The following is an 18482-nucleotide window of genomic DNA, read 5'->3' as shown; positions in this document are numbered from 1 at the left end:
CTTTGTCATCCAAACACCTCAAACTTAGATTAGTCTTTCCATAACACTTTTTTCCAATCTTCCTCTGTCCAGTGTCTGTGTTCTTTTGCCCATCTTAATCTTTTCATTGGCCAGTCTGAGATATGGATTTTTCTTTGCAACTCTGCCAAGATGGCCAACATACCAGTCACCTCTTTACTGTTGATGTTGAGACTGGTGTTTTGCGGGTACTATATAATGAAGCTGCCAGTTGAGGACTTGTGAGGCATCCGTTTCTGAAACTAGACACTCTAATGTACTTGTCGTCTTGCTCAGTTGTGCACCAGGGCCTCCCACTCCTCTTTCTATTCTGGTTAGGGACAGTTTGCACTGTTCTGTGAAGGGAGAATTACAAGATCTTCAGTTTCTTGGCAATTTCTCACCTGGAATAGCCTTCATTTCTAAGAACAAGAATAGACTGACGAATTTCAGAAGAAAGTTCTTTGTTTCTGTCCATTTTGAGTCTGTAATTGAACCCAAATGCTGATGCTCCAGATACTCAACTAGTCTAAAGGCCAGTTTTATTGCTTCTTTAATCAGGACAACAGTTTTCAGCTGTGCTAACATAATTGCAAAAGGGTTTTCTAATGATCAATTAGCCTTTTAAAATGATAAACTTGGCTTAGATAACACAACGTGCCATTGGAACACAGGAGTGATGGTTGCTGATAATGGGCCTCTGTACGCCTACGTAGATATTCCATAAAAAAAATCTGCCGTTTCCAGCTACAATAGTCATTTACAACATTAACAATGTCTACACTGTATTTCTGATCAATTTGATGTTATTTTAATGGACAATTTATTTAGCTTTTCTTTCAAAACAAGGACATTAAAGTGACCCCAAACTTTTATATATATATATAAACATATGTTCCTCAATGTATAACTTTTAGAGATTACTAATGTTACTGTCCCCACTACAACAACGAAATACATGTAATCTTTTCCTTGAAACATGTTATTGAAATACTGTAGAATTCCATTAATTACTATGGAGGATTGCCCCTACTACGGAGTGCCAATATGGCCGACCGGAGGCTTCAAAGCCTCTCAACGACCACCACATAGCAGCAGCAATCCAGGGGTTTGTATTGGTTTCTACGAGGTTTGGCTTGCGAACGTTGCCATGACATCGCCTACAAGTGTGATCGGGGATTTCTATTGGATAAGTATTTTCTGGCTATATTCACACTGCCGTCTCTGGGCACAGCTAGCTAAACTATTGGGAGCCACTGCACATATAGAGGCGTTTGAGGTCAATCCATACAATTTTGTAATGTCGAAATGATGTGCACGCGCATTTGTGTATACGCCCATCACAAAATCCGGTGCTAGCTGAGACAGCTCTGCGTCATCGTACACACTTGAGCTCCTGGAAAGCTGAAATAACGCAATTAATTCACTTAAAGGAAATGCGTTGATTGATGCCAATTACTCAATCAGGTTAAGCAAGCTAATGTGCGTATTATCCGATCACAAAATAACCTTAACTTCCAAACCACTGTGCAATAACTGATTTATTAATTTGTTATCGATAGATTTGTGAACCTGCGCAGTGCCTTAATCAAGCTGATGCAGAACTGGATACAATGTCACCACATCCTAACAAAGAGACCTTTGTTAGATGAAGACAACCAGAGTTACATATAGCAGGGAGTTCACATATGATCAGAAAACTACATACGGGTTATATAGACGAATGAAAATGACAGACTAAATATTTTATTAGTCATCTCAAGGATCTTACTTAACCGAAAATTGCTTGACTGACGTTTTTGCTCCTCACTAAGAGGCAAACATGAAAAAAAAAAAAAAAAGTATACAAATTGTGTAGGACAACACTAAATACTACATAAAAACAACCCACAAGTTAAAAGTGGCAGAGTTGCCTTTTAATACTGTACATCATTTATTTTCCATCTTTAGAAAAAGCTATTTCTGAACATTTTCTACATCAACCCGGGAGAGCACTTTGATGCGTTTGGGCATGGCCACGATAATCTCCATCCCTGCCCTTTTTCTCTTCCCCTTGGAGGTGGGAACTGTTTTGACGCTAGCGTCCTTCTGAACCACCATGGCCTCACTCTGAGCCTGGAGAACGTCCAGTTTCTGCCTGAGCTCCTGTAGGTGGTCAATGTCGTTGATCCCACTCACATTCTCCATGATGGATTTGAGTTTGGCCACACACTCCCTCTGCAGTTCCTCCTTTTGCAGTTCCTCCCTCTCCCGCAGGCCCTGTGAAGCCTGTGGGGCCACCCACTGTGTGTGTATGCTATGCAGTTGTAACTGTGGAGTTTGAGGAGTTTGCACCAGTGGCACTGTTTCTTCAGGCCCATCCCACTGAAGAGAGACTGGGGAAGCTGGGGAGAGATGCATTAGACCATTGAGGGTTTCCTCCATCTCCTCTGTTGTGGTGTGAGTGGTCTGTGAATGCAGCCTGAGCAGAGGGTGGTCCCTGTATTTGGGACACAGGTGCTCCCAGGTCCAGTTAGGCTCAGACCTGAAGACGTGACAGAAGTGTTCACAGGGCAGGCGCTGGTCCCTCCACACCTCACACTCACAGGAGGGCCAGGTGGACTCTGAACCGAAGCTGACCGTGTAGGACCGTGCTGCCGTGGTCTCTGCCCGACTCTTTACCCGGAAGGTGCCGTCGGCGGCGTCGCTGGCCTGCTCCACCACGATGTCGGGGTCTTGCAGGGCCGCAGACATGTTGTCCATCACCAGGGCCACCACACTCCAAGGGCGATGCCACAGGAACGGAGGCACAGTGGGGTTGAGGCTGTACTCGCCAGAGGACTGGCTGTTGAGGTCTGTGTACCTGGAGGTTCAGGGAGTGTAGCAGGTTTAGACTGACCAAACATCACAGCACTTACATTAAAGGGGAATTACACTCCAAAATAAAAGTTTACAAAAGTAGTCAAATGTCAAGATGAGTCCACATCCTACAGCTTAACCCCAATGGAGAAGATAAACACCATATAATTTACAGTGCTTATCTTCCATACATTTTGCAGATATCGCAACAGAAGACCACTTGACAGCGAATCCTATTCTAAATGACATTGAATCCTATTCTAAAACGAACTTACCTTTGGTGCATCTGTGGGAAGTAGTCGTCAACAAGAAACTGCAGCATTTGGCTCAGGGTGTCTTTTTTATGGACCTTCATGTTATTATGTGTGAAGAAGTCGCTCTGCATCTCCAGACCTCCGTTTACCATAGACACAAAGTTGACAATATCAACCCTCACAGCGTTCGCCCATCTCTAAATGAACAAAAACAAGAGCATGTAGCTAACCTCTGTATGCGCCATCATTAGACTAGGATGCACATTATGGACCTATAGTTAGCATTATGGATCTATATCTAGATACCGTATCATGGATTCAGCTAGCAAAAACGTTCTACAGACTGTCTACATACAGTAGGTGTGGTTTAAACATGCTGTCTGCTTCAGGATGAAAGCACCTCTAAGCACAGGTCTGAGAACTGCTTTCCATCTAACCACCCTGACCTTCATTAATACGCAGGTGAAGACACAGCAGGTCCAGGACCTGACCCCATTGCCCCTGTGATTTCATTCATTGACATGTGCACTACAAACCTTCTCCTCTGACAGCCACTTGTTAGTGAACCAGTTCTTGAAAAGTTGTCTCTTTTCCAACCAGATGGGGCTCTGCTGTAGTAGTTCTACTGCCTCCTGGTGTTGCTTTCTCGTAAGGGATCCAGCAATGGCCTTCATCATATCAAAGATCCCCTCCTGGTTGGTGATGGCTCGGGACCGGTTGCTCAGCCACTTGGTCCAGGTCCTCTCCCGCAGGTGATCGCTGAAGACTGCCTGAGCACCTGAGATTGGAATGAGAAACAGTCCGTAATTAGCAAACTCTAACCCCCTCATCCTCTAGAATTTAGAGATTGTAACAGATTAAACATTTTCTTGACCAACAGGTCTTTTCAAAAGAAAATCCTGAAACTCACAGCCAACAGTGTTGAGAGCACATTATGAAGCTAACTTGCTTTTCCCACCTCATAGCTAACATTAAAACCTCACCACTGTTCACCTGTGAATGCTGCCTCCACCGCCTTCATCTCCACAGGGCAGTGTTCAGTGAGGATGTAGGCTGGGCTCCAGCCCCGGTGCCACTGCCTGAACACCCCCAGCGCCTCCCCCAAGGCTTCGGCGTTCCTCGACTGCACCACAAACAGGCCCACCGGCACCACGCTCACATTGGTGCGCACGCACAGGAAGAAGAGTGGCAGGGGGAAGCGCGTCCTCTTATAGGCCGCGTCCAGGAAGCACACCTCCTTGCCATACTGCCGAAGCAGCCGCCGCTGCCAGTCCGTCTGGTAGCAGAGCAACAGGTTCTCGCTCTCTGATTGAACCCTAAGCAGGAAGTTGATTCTAGGAGCTTCCGCCTTCCAATTCTCTGCCAAGGTCTAAGAGGGGGGAGTTATGGTTAATAGCTGAGGTGAAACTTTTGCGTCCTTTCAATTATTTCAGTGCTAACCAAACTCCTTTTTGCGCCAGCGTGAGCTTTATATATGGTTGTGCACCTTGACTTTTGCTATAACATGTCTGTCTTATTCTAAACCACAGCAGTGATATTCCCATGGCCTTAAACAACCCCAATGACGTGTCATGGAGTAATATTTATCTGTGCTCTGTTACATCACACACAGTCCTTAGTTGTCAAAATGTTCCACTGAGGACACCTGTTAAAGTTCCCATGTATTAATTCACCATACCCAGTGTGTAGAAGTTTCAGACTACATACTTTCTAAAAAGGAGTTCCAGAATGAGGGGTGCTTTAGCTCTGCTGGTGTTGCTGTTCTGTCTGTTTGGGGAATGGGCTCAGGGAGAGAGTGGTGGGGTCTGAGAGAATGACATCACTCAACCCAGTTGTTGTTGTTGTAGATTTACATAATAATGGCCAGCATCTACTGTCAACAAGTAGGGCGGCAGGTAGCCTAGCAGTTAAGAGCGTTGGGCCAGTAATAGAAAGGTTGCCGGTTAGAATCAGCCGACTAGGTGAAAAATCTGCCTGTGCCCTTTGAGCAAGGCACTTTACCCTAATTGCTCATGTAGGTCACTCTGGATGAGAACGTCTGTTAATTACTAAAATATAAATACAATCGCAATGGAGGCAATGACTATGTATCCAATTCAGTGACTCTGGCTGCGTTTAGACAGGCAGCCTAATTCTGATCTTTTTTTCACAAGTTGGTCTTTTGACCAATCAGATCAGTTCTGAAAAAGATCTGATGTGAAAAGACCAATTAGTAAACACAGCCTTTGTTGGTGGAGAAAGGAGTCTCTGGAAAGACTCCAGGCTCTGGCCTGATGACAAACATTTTCAGTGGCTTTCTGCTCTTCCCATGTAAGGATAATGCACCACAAAGCTGTTATGAATTTTCATTTTTCTTGAATCCGTGGAAAACTCTGCATGTGCGTTCCTGAATTGTATAATAAAGGCTTGTCAAATCTCTTTCTATCATGCACAGAAACAGGCACTAACACACAATCCAAACTGAAAGCTACAGACTGGGATTTGGGAAGCTATTCAATTAATTTCAATTCTTGATTTTACCCATTGATTCTAGAAGAATATAACGTATTAATGCCTTATGTGCTCAGCACAACTGTCGGCTTATCCTTACCCAACATATTCACTTGCTTGATTTTGGGCATCAGGAGACTGAAAGCAATATATACTGAAAGCATGAATGTTGACATGCAGAATGTTTTGGGACTATATCAAAAAGTAGACTAATGAAACAATAGTGAGTAAAATGCCCCGTTAAACAAGTGTTTCAAAGAGGGTGGGTGACATGCATACAAACTATTCATAAATTGCATTGAAAACATACAGCTAACACCACAAGCCCCAATGGCCTTATCTCAGAAGACAATCCAAATATCTGATGAATAGGTGGGAATGATGGAGTGCAGCACAGCCTTCTCACCAGCAGGTTGACCAGGTCTATTTTGCTGTAGTGTTCCTCCGCAATGACCTGAGCCATGACGGCATGGATGGTTTTCTCTGTGGGGAAGAAGCGCCTCAGCGGCGGCGGGGTCGTGTCTCGGAACAGCTCCGTCCGCACGTACTGGACCATCTGGTTCTTTACCTCCTTCACCTTCCTCACCCCCTGCTGCACCAACGCTCGGATGTAACCTTTGACCCTGTCGTCCATCTGATCTGCACCCTGAGGGAACGAGAAGAGTGGCGTTAAGTAGAGAAAATACCCCTAACCACTGTTACAGGGTCAGATACTTGTATTCCACTGGGAATTTTAAGAGATCAAGGTTTTATTACATCTGTGTACTTAATAGACATACAGATACTAGTTATGTAGCCTAAAGAGAGTCCAATGCAATATATCCCATGGTCATAGTATAGTAATAACATAGTAATACCTTTCCAATAGGGTGGCCCTTGTGGTCAGTGACACTGGGTATTTTGAGGAAATACTGTATCTTCCACTGCACCGAGGCTGGGTCTGTCTGGAGAGCTTGTTTGATGGAAATAGACATGACCCTCCTCAACCGTGATGTGTCCTTCTCCAACTGATGCAGTGTGGAGCAAACACACACACACACACACACACACACACACACACACACACACGATGTGCATCCTACCGTTGACTGTGTTGCACGGTCACTGGAGTTACATAATAAACATATATAAACAAACAGTATTTAACCCGTACCTTGAATCCAGGGAACTTGACAATGCGGCTGATAGTGAACACAGCAGGGCATGCTACCTTCTTGGTTTTCAGCAACAGGTTTCTTTTTTCCTTGCCATCTTTTTCCTGAAATATCAAAATCAAATGTTATTTGTCACATGCTTAGTAAACAACTGGTGTAAACCAACAGCGACATGCTTACAGGCCCTTCCCAACAAAGTAAAATAACAGAAAAGCAATAACAAGGAATGAATACACAATAAGTAACAATAACTTTGCTATATACACGTTGTACCTGTACTGAGTCGATGTGCAAGGGTACGAGGTTATTGAGGTAGATATGTACATATAGGTAGGGGTAAAGTGACTAGACTACAGGACAGATAATAAACAGTAGCAGCAGCGTATGTGATGAGTCAAAGGAGTTAGTGCAAAAAGGGTCAATGCAGATAGACCGGGTAGCTATTTGATTAACTATTTAGCAGTCTTAAGGCTTGGGGGTAGACGCGGTTCAGGGTCCTGTTGATTCAAGACTTGTTGCATCGGTACCGCTTGTCGTGCTGTAGCAGAGAGAACAGTCTATTACATGGGTGGCTGGAGTCTGATCATTTTTAGGGGCTTCTTCTGACACCGCCAGGTATAGAGGTCCTGGATGGCAGGTAGCACTGCTCCAGTAATGTACTGGGCCGTATGCACTACCCTCTGTAGCGCCTTGCAGTCGGATATAAAGCTGTGATGCAGCCAGTCAGGATGCTCTCAATGGTGCAGCTGTAGAACTTTGAGGATTTTGGATTAAATTAGTGGTAGGTAAGAATGGAATTGTTGAGATTAGTTGTGAACCTCAACTACCTAGAAGCATTGATGGAACCAGGGTCGTATTCATTAGGCACAATATGGAAGAAAATGTAATGAAATAGGGAGGGACAACCTCTACTCCAATAAGAAAATACATCCTAGCTACACACTGTTACACCTGATAATGTGATCTAACCAAAGATTCAAGGATGAAGACAGCATTGCCAATCTAAGGTTGGTGGAAAATTCTCTTTGCTACACCAAACGGTATCTAACTTGTAACTCCCAGTAATGGATACCAAAAATATTTTGTTAGATCACATTATCTGGTGTAACAAACTGTAGCTACATGGAACACTTAAAAACCATTTCAGAATATCATAGATAGTAGTACCCTTTGATCCTCAAGTTCCTGCCTCTTCTTGAATCCACACTTTGCCCGGCCCCTGTGGCATCCCATCAGTTTGTGTCCGATGAACATGAAGGGTATGCCGTCAAAGGGGATAGAGGGAGTACCCTTGCCGTACTTCCATTCCCAGTATAACCGGTTCTTGTGGTCCTGTGGTTTCCAACCTGTTTAGCAGAACACATTGAAAGAGCCATGAGTCCAGAGGGGTATTCATTAGTCTGATTTGCAGCAAAACATTTTCTGTTGCAAAACGTTTTGTCAACGGAAGCCATTTACTTTCTAGGAACCAAACGGAACTAAAACGGGGAGGGACCTACATGAATGTGTCCAATAGAAAACTACGTTTTCGTTGCAAAGCGTTATATGTTTGGAGTAAACTGTTTCCGTTGCAAAATGCAACGGAATCCGACTAATGAATACACCAGTAGTTTGTGGAGGTTTCATCACTACATAAGAATATTAATCAATCAATGTAGGTAGCTAAATAGTATGGAACTGCTGAAAGATAGCCATGTCACTCGTGATTGTTTGCACTGTCTGCAGCTTGATCAATGCACGTTCCCTACACGCAACACACTCTTTGGCTAACGTCGATAGCTAGTTTACCTTGGTCATTGAAGCGCTTGTCCACACGGTAAGAAATATATTTCACACAGGTTGACTCTTCGACGTGTGAGATATGCTTATTGACCTCTTCAATTGTTTCAAAGACAGCTTCGTCGCTCATTTTTGTTTATAATCTGCTACCAATGCATATAAACATTCAAAAAATGTCGCTTGCTAAACTAAAGCGGTAATGTTTGCGATTATTTAATTGGTTCACGTGCGGATCAATAGACCCGCCTTCTTCAAATTGTGGTTTCTCATTGGTGTAACGTGAGATCCGTCACCAAAATGGTAACAAACGATTGGCTTCCAATCGAAACCAATCAACTATTTTCTTTCACGTCATTACATTGCGACTCAACCACGCTGACGACAACAGAAGCTTGACCTTACGGAATTTAAAAGCTTTTCGTAGCAATTTTCCTCAATGTTTCAACAGAATACAATTCGGGTTACGAATCGTATATTTTGGCACTGGCATAGAAGTTATACTTTGTTGACATCATGGACTCGGTTATCAAGGACAAGACTACTGCACGTACAACCGCTTGCATCAGGGACCAGTCAATGGTCCACTTCACAGTCAAGACACAGCAGTGGTCCGACTTTGCCAGTTGCTTTCAGGCAGTATCGAAGAGATGTACCTCTAGATAAACAATTCTCTACCACAACACACGTCTGCAGCGATTCCATTGGGAAGATTCATTCAACACATTACCACTTGGTTTACACATGCAAGGTAATGGATGAGATTTGAAATGGAAGATCAGTTCTTTTTCACATCATGTTTCTACAGTGACAGTCATAGCATGATTTGTCAATCAAGATTTGGTTGGTGAGGTGATCAAAACACTGGTACTCAGGGCCGTATCCACAAAGCATCTCAGAGTAGGAGTGTGATGGATTTAAAAAAATATATATTTTAACTTTTATTTAACTAGGCAAGTCAGTTAAGAACAAATTCTTATTTACAATGACAGCCTACCAAATTTGCAAAATACCTTCTGCTGGGATAAAAAATATATATAATGTCTATGTATTGTGTGTTTTGTCATATATATATATATATATATATATATATATATAGTAATGAAACGGGCAGGGAGCAGGACTCGAACCCTCGACCTTCTAGCCCAAAGTCCAGCGTACTATCGACTGTGCCGCAAAAGCATGCTCGTGCGGCACAGTCGATAGCGCGCTGGACTTCGGGCTAGAAGGTCGAGGGTTTGAAACCTGCTCCCTGCCTGTTTCATTACAATACAGTGGGGGGGGGAAAAGTATTTGATCCCCTGCTGATTTTGTACGTTTGCCCACTTACAAAGAAATGATCAGTTTATAATTTTAATAGTAGGTTTATTTGAACAGTGAGAGACAGAATAACAACAACAAAAAAATCAAGAAAAACGCATGTCAAAAATTTTATAAAATGATTTCCATTTTAATGAGGGAAATAAGTATTTGACCCCTCTGCAAAACATGACTTAGTACTTGGTGGCAAAACCCTTGTTGGCAATCACAGAGGTCAGACGTTTCTTGTAGTTGGCCACCAGGTTTGCACACATCTCAGGAGGGATTTTGTTTCGAGGCTGACGTTTGGCAACTCGAACCTTCAGCTCCCTCCAGATTTTCTATGGGATTAAGGTCTGGTGTCTGGCTAGGCCACTCCAGGACCTTAATGTGCTTCTTCTTGAGCCACTCCTTTGTTGCCTTGGCCGTGTGTTTTGGGTCATTGTCATGCTGGAATACCCATCCACGACCCATTTTCAATGCCCTGGCTGAGGGAAGGAGGTTCTCACCCAAGATTTGACGGTACATGGCCCCGTTCATCGTCCCTTTGATGCGGTGAAGTTGTCCTGTCCCCTTAGCAGAAAAACACCCCCAAAGCATAATGTTTCCACCTCCATATTTGACAGGGTGTTCTTGGGGTCATAGGCAGCATTCCTCCTCCTCCAAACACGGCGATTTGAGTTGATATCAAAGAGCTCGATTTTGGTCTCATCTGACCACAACACTTTCACCAATTGTCCTCTGAGTCATTCAGATGTTCATTGGCAAACTTCAGACGGGCATGTATATGTGCTTTCTTGAGCAGGGGGACCTTGCGGGCGCTGCAGGATTTCAGTCCTTCACGGCGTAGTGTGTTACCAATTGTTTTCTTGGTGACTATGGTCCCAGCTGCCTTGAGATCATTGACAAGATCCTCCCGTGTAGTTCTGGGCTGATTCCTCACCGTTCTCATGATCATTGCAACTGCACGAGGTGAGATCTTGCATGGAGCCCCAGGCCGAGGGATATTGACAGTTCTTTTGTGTTTCTTCCATTTGCGAATAATCGCACCAAATGTTGTCACCAAGCTGCTTGGCGATGGTCTTGTAGCCCATTCCAGCCTTGTGTAGGTCTACAATCTTGTCCCTGACATCCTTGGAGAGCTCTTTGGTCTTGGCCATGGTGGAGAGTTTAGAATCTGATTGATTGATTGCTTCTGTGGACGGGTGTCTTTTTTACAGGTAACAAGCTGCGTATAGGAGCACTCCCTTTAAGAGTGTGCTCCTAATCTCAGCTTGTTACCTGTATAAAAGACACCTGGGAGCCAGAAATCTTTCTGATTGAGAGGGGGTCAAATACTTATTTCCCTCATTAAAATGCAAATCAATTTATAACATTTCTGACATGCGTTTTTCTGGATATTTTTGTTGTTATTCTGTCTCTCACTGTTCAAATAAACCTACCATTAAAATTATAGACTGATCCTTTCTTTGTCAGTGGGCAAATGTACAAAATCAGCAGGGGATCAAATACTTTTCCCCCCACTGTATATATAAAGGACAAAACACACATCACGACAACAATACATCATGCAAAGCAGCCACAACTGTCAGTAAGAGTGTCCATGATTGAGTCTTTGAATGAAGAGATTGAGATAAAACTGTCCAGGTTGAGTGTTTATTTGCAGCTTGTTTCTGTCTCTAGCTGCAGCGAACTGAAAAGATCTGTTTTGCCTTTTAGATAATAATGAATACGATTATATGGATAGTTTATAAAGTTCAGATTCACCCTGACTCTTCTAATAAACTGTATCATTATTTGACTGTAAATTATCTGTATGCAGGTGTGCTCAACCAGGTCAACAAAGAGGATATCCAAGGTAGCCTATCATAAAGGTGTTGTCCTAGTGACCTGCCCAGGATGTGAAAAACACCACATTATTGCTGACAACTTGGGTTGGTTCTCTGACCTGAAGGGAAAGAGGTTGGTGGCCAAGTTAATATAGGTCTGAACATTTTACATGCATGCATTCTAGAGTCGTGGCCAAAAGTTTTGAGAATGACACAAATATTAATTTTCACAAAGTCTGCTGCCTCAGTTTGTATGATGGCAATTTGCATATACTCCAGAATGTTATGAAGAGTGATTAGATGAATTGCAATGAATTGCAAAGTCCCTCTGCCATGCAAATTAACTGAATCCCCCAAAAACATTTCCACTGCATTTCAGCCCTGCCACAAAAGGACCATCTGACATCATGTCAGCTATTTTCTCGTTAACACAGGTGTGAGTATTGAAGAGGACAAGGCTGGAGATCACTCTGTCTTGCTCATTGAGTTCGAATAACAGACTGGAAGCTTCAAAAGGAGGGTGGTGCTTGGAATCATTGTTCTCCCTCTGTCAACCATTGTTACCTGCAAGGAAACACGTGCCGTCATCATTGCTTTGCACAAAAAGGGCTTCGCAGGCAAGGATATTGCTGCCAGTAAGATTGCACCTAAATCAACCATTTATCGCATCATCAAGAACTTCAAGGAGAGCGGATCAATTGTTGTGAAGAAGGCTTCAGGGCGCCCAAGAAAGTCCAGCAAGCACCAGGACCGTCTCCTTAAGCTGATTCAGCTGCGGGATCGGGGAACCACCAGTACAGAGCTTTCTCAGGAATAGCAGCAGGCAGGTGTGAGTGCATCTGCACGCACAGTGAGGCGAAGACTTTTGGAGGATGGCCTGGTGTCAAAAAGGGCAGCAAAGAAGCCACTTCTCTCCAGGAAAAACATCAGGGACAGACTGATATTCTGCAAAAGGTACAGGGATTGGACTGCTGAGGACTGGGGTAAAGTAATTTTCTCTGATCAATCCCCTTTCCGATTGTTTGGGGCATCCGGAAAAAAGCTTGTCCGGAGAAGAAGAGGTGAGCGCTACCATCAGTCCTGTGTCATGCCAACAGTAAAGCATCCTGAGACCATTCATGTGTGGGGTTGCTTCTCAGCCAAGGTAGTGGGCTCACTCACAATTTTGCCTAAGAACACAGCCATGAATAAAGAATGGTACCAACACATCCTCCGAGTGCAACTTCTCCCAACCATCCAGGAACAGTTTGCTGACGAACAATGCCTTTTCCAGCATAATGGAGCACCTTGCCATAAGGCAAAAGTGATAACTAAGTGGCTCGGGGAACAAAACATTGATATTTTGGGTCCATAGCCAGGAAACTCCCCAGACCTTAATCCCATTGGGAACTTGTGGTCAATCCTCAAGAGGCGGGTGGACAAACAAAACACTACAAATTATGACAAACTCCAAGCATTGATTATGTAAGAATTGGCTGCCATCAGTCAGGATATGGCCCAGAAGTTCATTGACAGCATGCCAGGGCGGATTGCAGAGGTCTTGAAAAAGAAGGGTCAATACTGCAAATATTGACTCTTTGCATCAACTTGAATGTAATTGTGAATAAAAGCCTTTGACACTTATGAAATGCTTGTAATTATACTTCAGTATTCCATAGTAACATCCGACAAAAATATCTAAAGACACTGAAGCAGCAAACTTTGGAAATTAATATTTGTGTCATTCTCTCAACTTTTGGCCACGACTGTACAGTATTACAAGGATATGTGTTATCCCTATTGATAGTGATATGCACAGAAGAGAAATGGAACTGCAGTCATAGTGAATCATAAGTGAATCCCATATTAATAGGCTGTAATGTTTTTGTGGACTAAAGGGCCCTACACACTTCACGCAAATGCAGCATCATTTTCACACATAGTTCTAGGTACTTTAGTTTGGAACAAACTATATACGATGCTCCTTCGCTCGGTCTGCATGAAGTGTGTAGCCTCCTTAAGACTGGAGTATTATTCCTGAATCATTTTGTTTTTTATTATTCATGTTTTTTTTCTTTTTTCTTACAGGAACATTGAGGAAATCCTTGCAGCGAAAGGGGAGAAGGTGAAGAGGGTAGAAGAAGAGGCGGCCTTCGAGATTGTTATAGACGAGTCTGGCAAGGATACAACACAGACTGCTCAAGATGCAAAGAAACCTTCACCAGAGTCTGACTCAGGGAAATCATGACTAACTCTCTGTGGGTGTGTGTGCGCACATACATGCATTTGTCGATGGACTGATCACAACAAGGACACCATTCTCTATGAGGGAGAAATGGCTATTACTAAGTAAATGCAACACTTCTTTTGATATTTCTATCTCCATATTGTTTTCATAAGATTATCATTTCTTCTAAAACTATTTTATAACAACTGAACACTAGTGCCTGAATATTCCTTGGGTTTACACCAATCTTACTACTACTGCACTGATCACACTCAAACAGAAAAGGCTGATGCTTGCAATTCATTTTTATTGTAAAGTTGTATGATATAAAGCAGGAAGAATTAACACCCAAACGCCCATTTATGGCCCATGGCAAACTGCCTATCATAGACCCTCTCCCTCTTCTTCCAGGGTGTCCTCCAGCAGCTCCTGAAAGCAAAGTTGTCAATCCACATGGAAGCAGAACATAGAGTGCTCCTGTAAAACAATTATCCCGTCAGGAATTCATCAAATAGTCATTGAACGAATGGGATTCACAGTAATACATTTGTCTGAGAATTTTCAATCATAAACCCCAGTTCTGGAGCCCCGATCCTCTCATCACAAGCCCAAGCACTTACCTCATCTGCTCTAATGTGTTTTCCTCTTCCTGCCTGCCTCCCTCCCTTTCATCCTTTCCTATTGATGCTTCAACAGATAAAGTGACCTCATATGCCACAATCTGTTTCAAGAAAAAAACATCCGAAAGCCCGCTCACATGAGGTGAATAATCACATGAGATCAGGAATTGTAGTGTTTGAGTTGAAAGACATTGCATAAATTAACTTCTATCAACACTAATACAGTTGTCTACAGAGAACAGGCTTTGATAGTAAACACTTACCTAATGTAGTCATGGAGCTGTGCTCCTCCTCCAACCCTCCCATCCTTTCCAATTGATGCTTCAACAGATCTGTTTCTTTGGCTGCTCTTCTCATCTATCTCAGACTTGAACAGGCTTAGAAAGAGGACAAAAGGAAACCAAAGCAACTTTAAAAGAGAAGTAGAAGAGGCAGACTTCATTTCTTTTTGACATGTTTGTTGGCTCTTTTTCCTGTGCTCTTGGTCTTCTCCTTTTCTGCTCATCCTTAGTTATTTAGATAGTTATTTTGGCCATTCGTACATTGGAATTCTAGTTCCATCTCCACTCTATTACTCCTATAAAATGTTTTCACCTCTTTTCTCTGGGTCTCTGTTTATCTTGCCACCCCTTGTGTTTTCCATAACTTTCTTTTGATCCACTCAGCTCTCCTTTACTGCTGATCTCATTTACCTTTTATCCCATGGTCCTTCCCGATTCTGTCCTCAGAACTTGAATTCTATATATCCTACTTCCCTCCTGATAAACCACTCTGGTCTCCCTTCCTCCTCTCTCATGTTTCCTCCTCTTCACCCTCATGCCTGGCTTCCTTATGATTTTTTCCTGCTTTTGCTCATTTTCTCGTTTTGTTGTTTGTTTTTTCTCTTTAAAAAATCGAATTTGTTTTTGTTTATTTACATCTATTAACATACCTAGGAGCATTGACTTGTACATTTCTTCTTTTGTCTGCTCCCTTTCTTTTATAATCTACTCAAAAGTTGTCATTGACTCGTCCGCCAATTTCTTCTGCTTCTTCCTTGTTCTTCTCTTCGCAGAGCGGTCTCTGGACGCTGCTCCCTCTCTTCCCTCCGCACAGAGGCGTCAGATGTAGACGATGTGACCTCGTATGCCACCACCTGTTTTGCTCTCTGTGTCTGCCCTTTTTTCTGACACAGCGCACGCCTCTTTTCTCTTTCAATCTGTGCATTCCTCTCTTCTCTCTCATACAGTTTCTCCATCTCCATCTTGAACCTGGCCTCGTGATCTTTTATTTTTTGAAGCTCTGCTCTCTTCTTATCCTCGTCTCGTATCCTTGTCTGCCTTTTCTGTTCCTCCTTCTCTTGTTCCTGCTGTATCTTCAATCTTCTTTTCTGTTCCACTTTCCTCCTCTTCTCTTCTTTCTCTCGTGCCTTTTGCTGCATCTCCAACACCTTCATTCTCTCCTTTTCCCTGTTCCTCTCCTCCTCCATCCTCTGTTTCTCAATCTTTTTCAACTTCTCTTCCCTCTTTTTCTCCATCTTTTTCTCTTCCTCTGCCCTCTTTTTCTCTTCTTTTTCACGGGCCTTCTGTTGCATCTCCTGCTTCTTTCTTTCTTTTTTCTCTCTCTTTTTCTCTTGTTCTCGTCTCTTTTTCTCATGTTCGATCTTTAGTTTCATCTCTGCATTCTCCCTTTTCCTCTGCTCCTCAAACTAGTTTTTTTCCATATTTTCTGTCCTTTTCCTTTCCTCCTCATTCAATTTCTTCTGTCTCTTTTCCCACTTCTTGAGCTCTTCAACCCTGGCTTTTTCCTTCCTCCTTTCGATCTTCATCATCTCTTCATTTCTCTTAGCCTCATCCTTGAAATATTTGATCCTGTCTGCGTAGCTCATGGCATTAAGTTCTTCTTTCCCTCGGCTCGCCATCATAGACATTGCATTGGCGGTTGCATATCTCCCTTCCATTTTACCACTATCAATCTCCTTCCTGTCCCTCTCACCATAAGGATCCCTGTGTAGACATCTCTGCTGTTGTCCACTCATGCTCTCCTCACTTTCACTACTCCCCTCCTGACTTGTGTCCTCACTCACACATCATCCTCAGACGAGCACGAGGGAGTCACAGCCTTCTCAGTGATGACGCGGAGCACCTTGATGTAGTCAGCTTCTGTGTTCACCCTGTGAGCGAGCGGGCACAGCTCCTCGTAAATGGATTTCCATGTGAGTGACTCCTCACGTACGTCGTCAGGCAGGTATAGATCAGATGATTGCCTCTTGAGCACATTCACAACCTCTACCAGGTCCTGCTGGGTGTCCCCCTGAGTGTCCTCTCGGGCGGCCACTGGCGTGGCGTCTGGGCTGGCTGGGCGCTCGGGGGCTGTGGCAGGGGTATTGGATTGTTCTACTGCAGAGGAGCAGGAGGCCTCAGTGTCATCGTTCTTGTCATCGTTGTTTACCCTTTTCTTCAGAATCTCTTCCTTTCTCTTTTGGGCCATCCTCTCAATCAGCTGTGCTTTATACATATTCGCAATTTCTGCACCTCTCCGTTGAACTTCCTCAGACAATTCCTCAGACGATGCAATCTCTGGCCTCTTGACCTCATCCTTGACCTTTGCCTGGCCAGTCAATGGGGACCTGGGGTGGGCATGCGGATGGGTCTGTCTCATCCGGGCAGGAGGGCCGGAAACCAGGGGGTGGGATGGGACAGCAAATCGGTGTGAAGCGTGTGGGTGTGACGTCTTGGACGTTGAATGAGGCCATCTTTCAGGGGAGGTGCAGCTCTGTGTGTCCAGAGGGGGAAAGATTGAATGTTTCTTAGATGGGTCCTTCTGGGTGCCGGCAGCATGCTGGTCTGGCTCCGAATGGCTGTTGGCGAGGAACCTGTGGAGGTTGTACCAGGGGAAAGCTGGCAGTGTCGGGGAGACGGGACAAAGAATGGAGGTGGAGCGCTGCTTGATCACCCCTTTATCCACCCCAATCTGTATGATGACAGACACATTTTTATTACTTAATAGCTTGATGGTCATTGTTATTACTATCTTAAAACAATTACATGTGTATGGGTAATAAATATCATAAAGAAAACACGTTTTATTACTGTATATTAGCCTATTAGGAAAATGGGAACACTTTTGGAATCATTCCAATTCAGAAATTCCTCCATTCTCTTTCAACTTTATTCTAAGAATGCAAACCTTCCTAAGAATACTACCATTGCAGAATGCAGACCTTCCTCAGAATACTACCAGTGCAGAACGCAGGCCTTCCTCAGAATACTATCAGTTCAGAATACAGACCTTCCTCAGAATACTACCAGAGCATAATGCCGACAGAACTCATAATACTACCAGTGCAGAATGCAGACCTTCCTCAGAATGCTACCAGTGCAGATTCTAGACCTTAAGAATACTACCAGTGCAGAACGCAGACCTTCCTCAGAACACTATCAGTGCAGAATGCAGACCCTTCCTCAGAATACTACCATTGCAGAATGCAGACCTTCTTAAGAATACTACCAGTGCAGAATGCAGGCCTTCCTCAGAATACTATCAGTTCAGAATACAGAACTTCCTCAGAATACTACCAGAGTATAATGCCGACAGAACTCATAATACTACCAGTGCAGAACGCAGACCTTCCTCAGAACACTATCAGTGCAGAATGCAGACCTTCTTAAGAATACAACCAGTGCAAAACGCAGACGTTCCTCAGAACACTATCAGTGCAGAATGCAGACCTTCTTAAGAATACTACCAGTGAAGACGCAGGACTTCCTTAGAATACTACCAGTGCAGAATGCAGACCTTCTTAATAATACTACAAGTGAAGACGCAGGACTTCCTTAGAACACTATCAGTGCAGAATGCAGACCTTCTTAAGAATACTACCAGTGAAGACGCAGGACTTCCTTAGAACACTATCAGTGCAGAATGCAGACCTTCTTAAGAATACAACCAGTGCAAAACGCAGACGTTCCTCAGAACACTATCAGTGCAGAATACAGACCTTCTTAAGAATACTACCAGTGAAGACGCAGGACTTCCTT

General features: G+C 43.6%; 2 protein-coding genes across 3 annotated transcripts; one reads left to right on the top strand and one right to left on the bottom strand.

The window, feature by feature from the left end:
* Positions 1 to 1520: 1520 nt before the first annotated feature.
* Positions 1521 to 8739, bottom strand: LOC106569977 (uncharacterized). Of its 2 annotated transcripts, XM_045693061.2 has the most exons (9): positions 8522 to 8739; positions 7901 to 8079; positions 6733 to 6837; positions 6437 to 6586; positions 5986 to 6225; positions 4083 to 4458; positions 3626 to 3867; positions 3111 to 3286; positions 1521 to 2839 (listed from the first exon to the last, which is right to left on the bottom strand). In XM_045693061.2, the coding sequence occupies exons 1-9, from the start codon at positions 8640 to 8642 to the stop codon at positions 1954 to 1956; spliced, it is 2475 nt and encodes an 824-aa protein (XP_045549017.1). In that variant the 5' UTR covers positions 8643 to 8739; the 3' UTR covers positions 1521 to 1953. The 2 variants fall into 2 exon arrangements, with proteins under 2 accessions (XP_045549017.1, XP_082812360.1); XM_082956234.1 differs by lacking the exon at positions 6437 to 6586.
* On the top strand, positions 8721 to 17521 carry dnlz (DNL-type zinc finger). Its single transcript, XM_014142224.3, has 3 exons — positions 8721 to 9260; positions 11631 to 11770; positions 13705 to 17521. Exons 1-3 carry the CDS (start codon positions 8949 to 8951, stop codon positions 13862 to 13864), a joined length of 612 nt encoding a protein of 203 aa, XP_013997699.1. The 5' UTR covers positions 8721 to 8948; the 3' UTR covers positions 13865 to 17521.
* Positions 17522 to 18482: the final 961 nt, after the last annotated feature.

Source organism: Salmo salar, chromosome 01 (genome assembly GCF_965601325.2).
Source record: "Salmo salar chromosome 01, fSalSal1, whole genome shotgun sequence".
Classification (NCBI taxonomy): domain Eukaryota; kingdom Metazoa; phylum Chordata; class Actinopteri; order Salmoniformes; family Salmonidae; genus Salmo; species Salmo salar.
The sequence above is the reverse complement of the archived record's forward strand: the minus strand, read 5'-3'. Positions and strand labels throughout refer to the sequence as shown.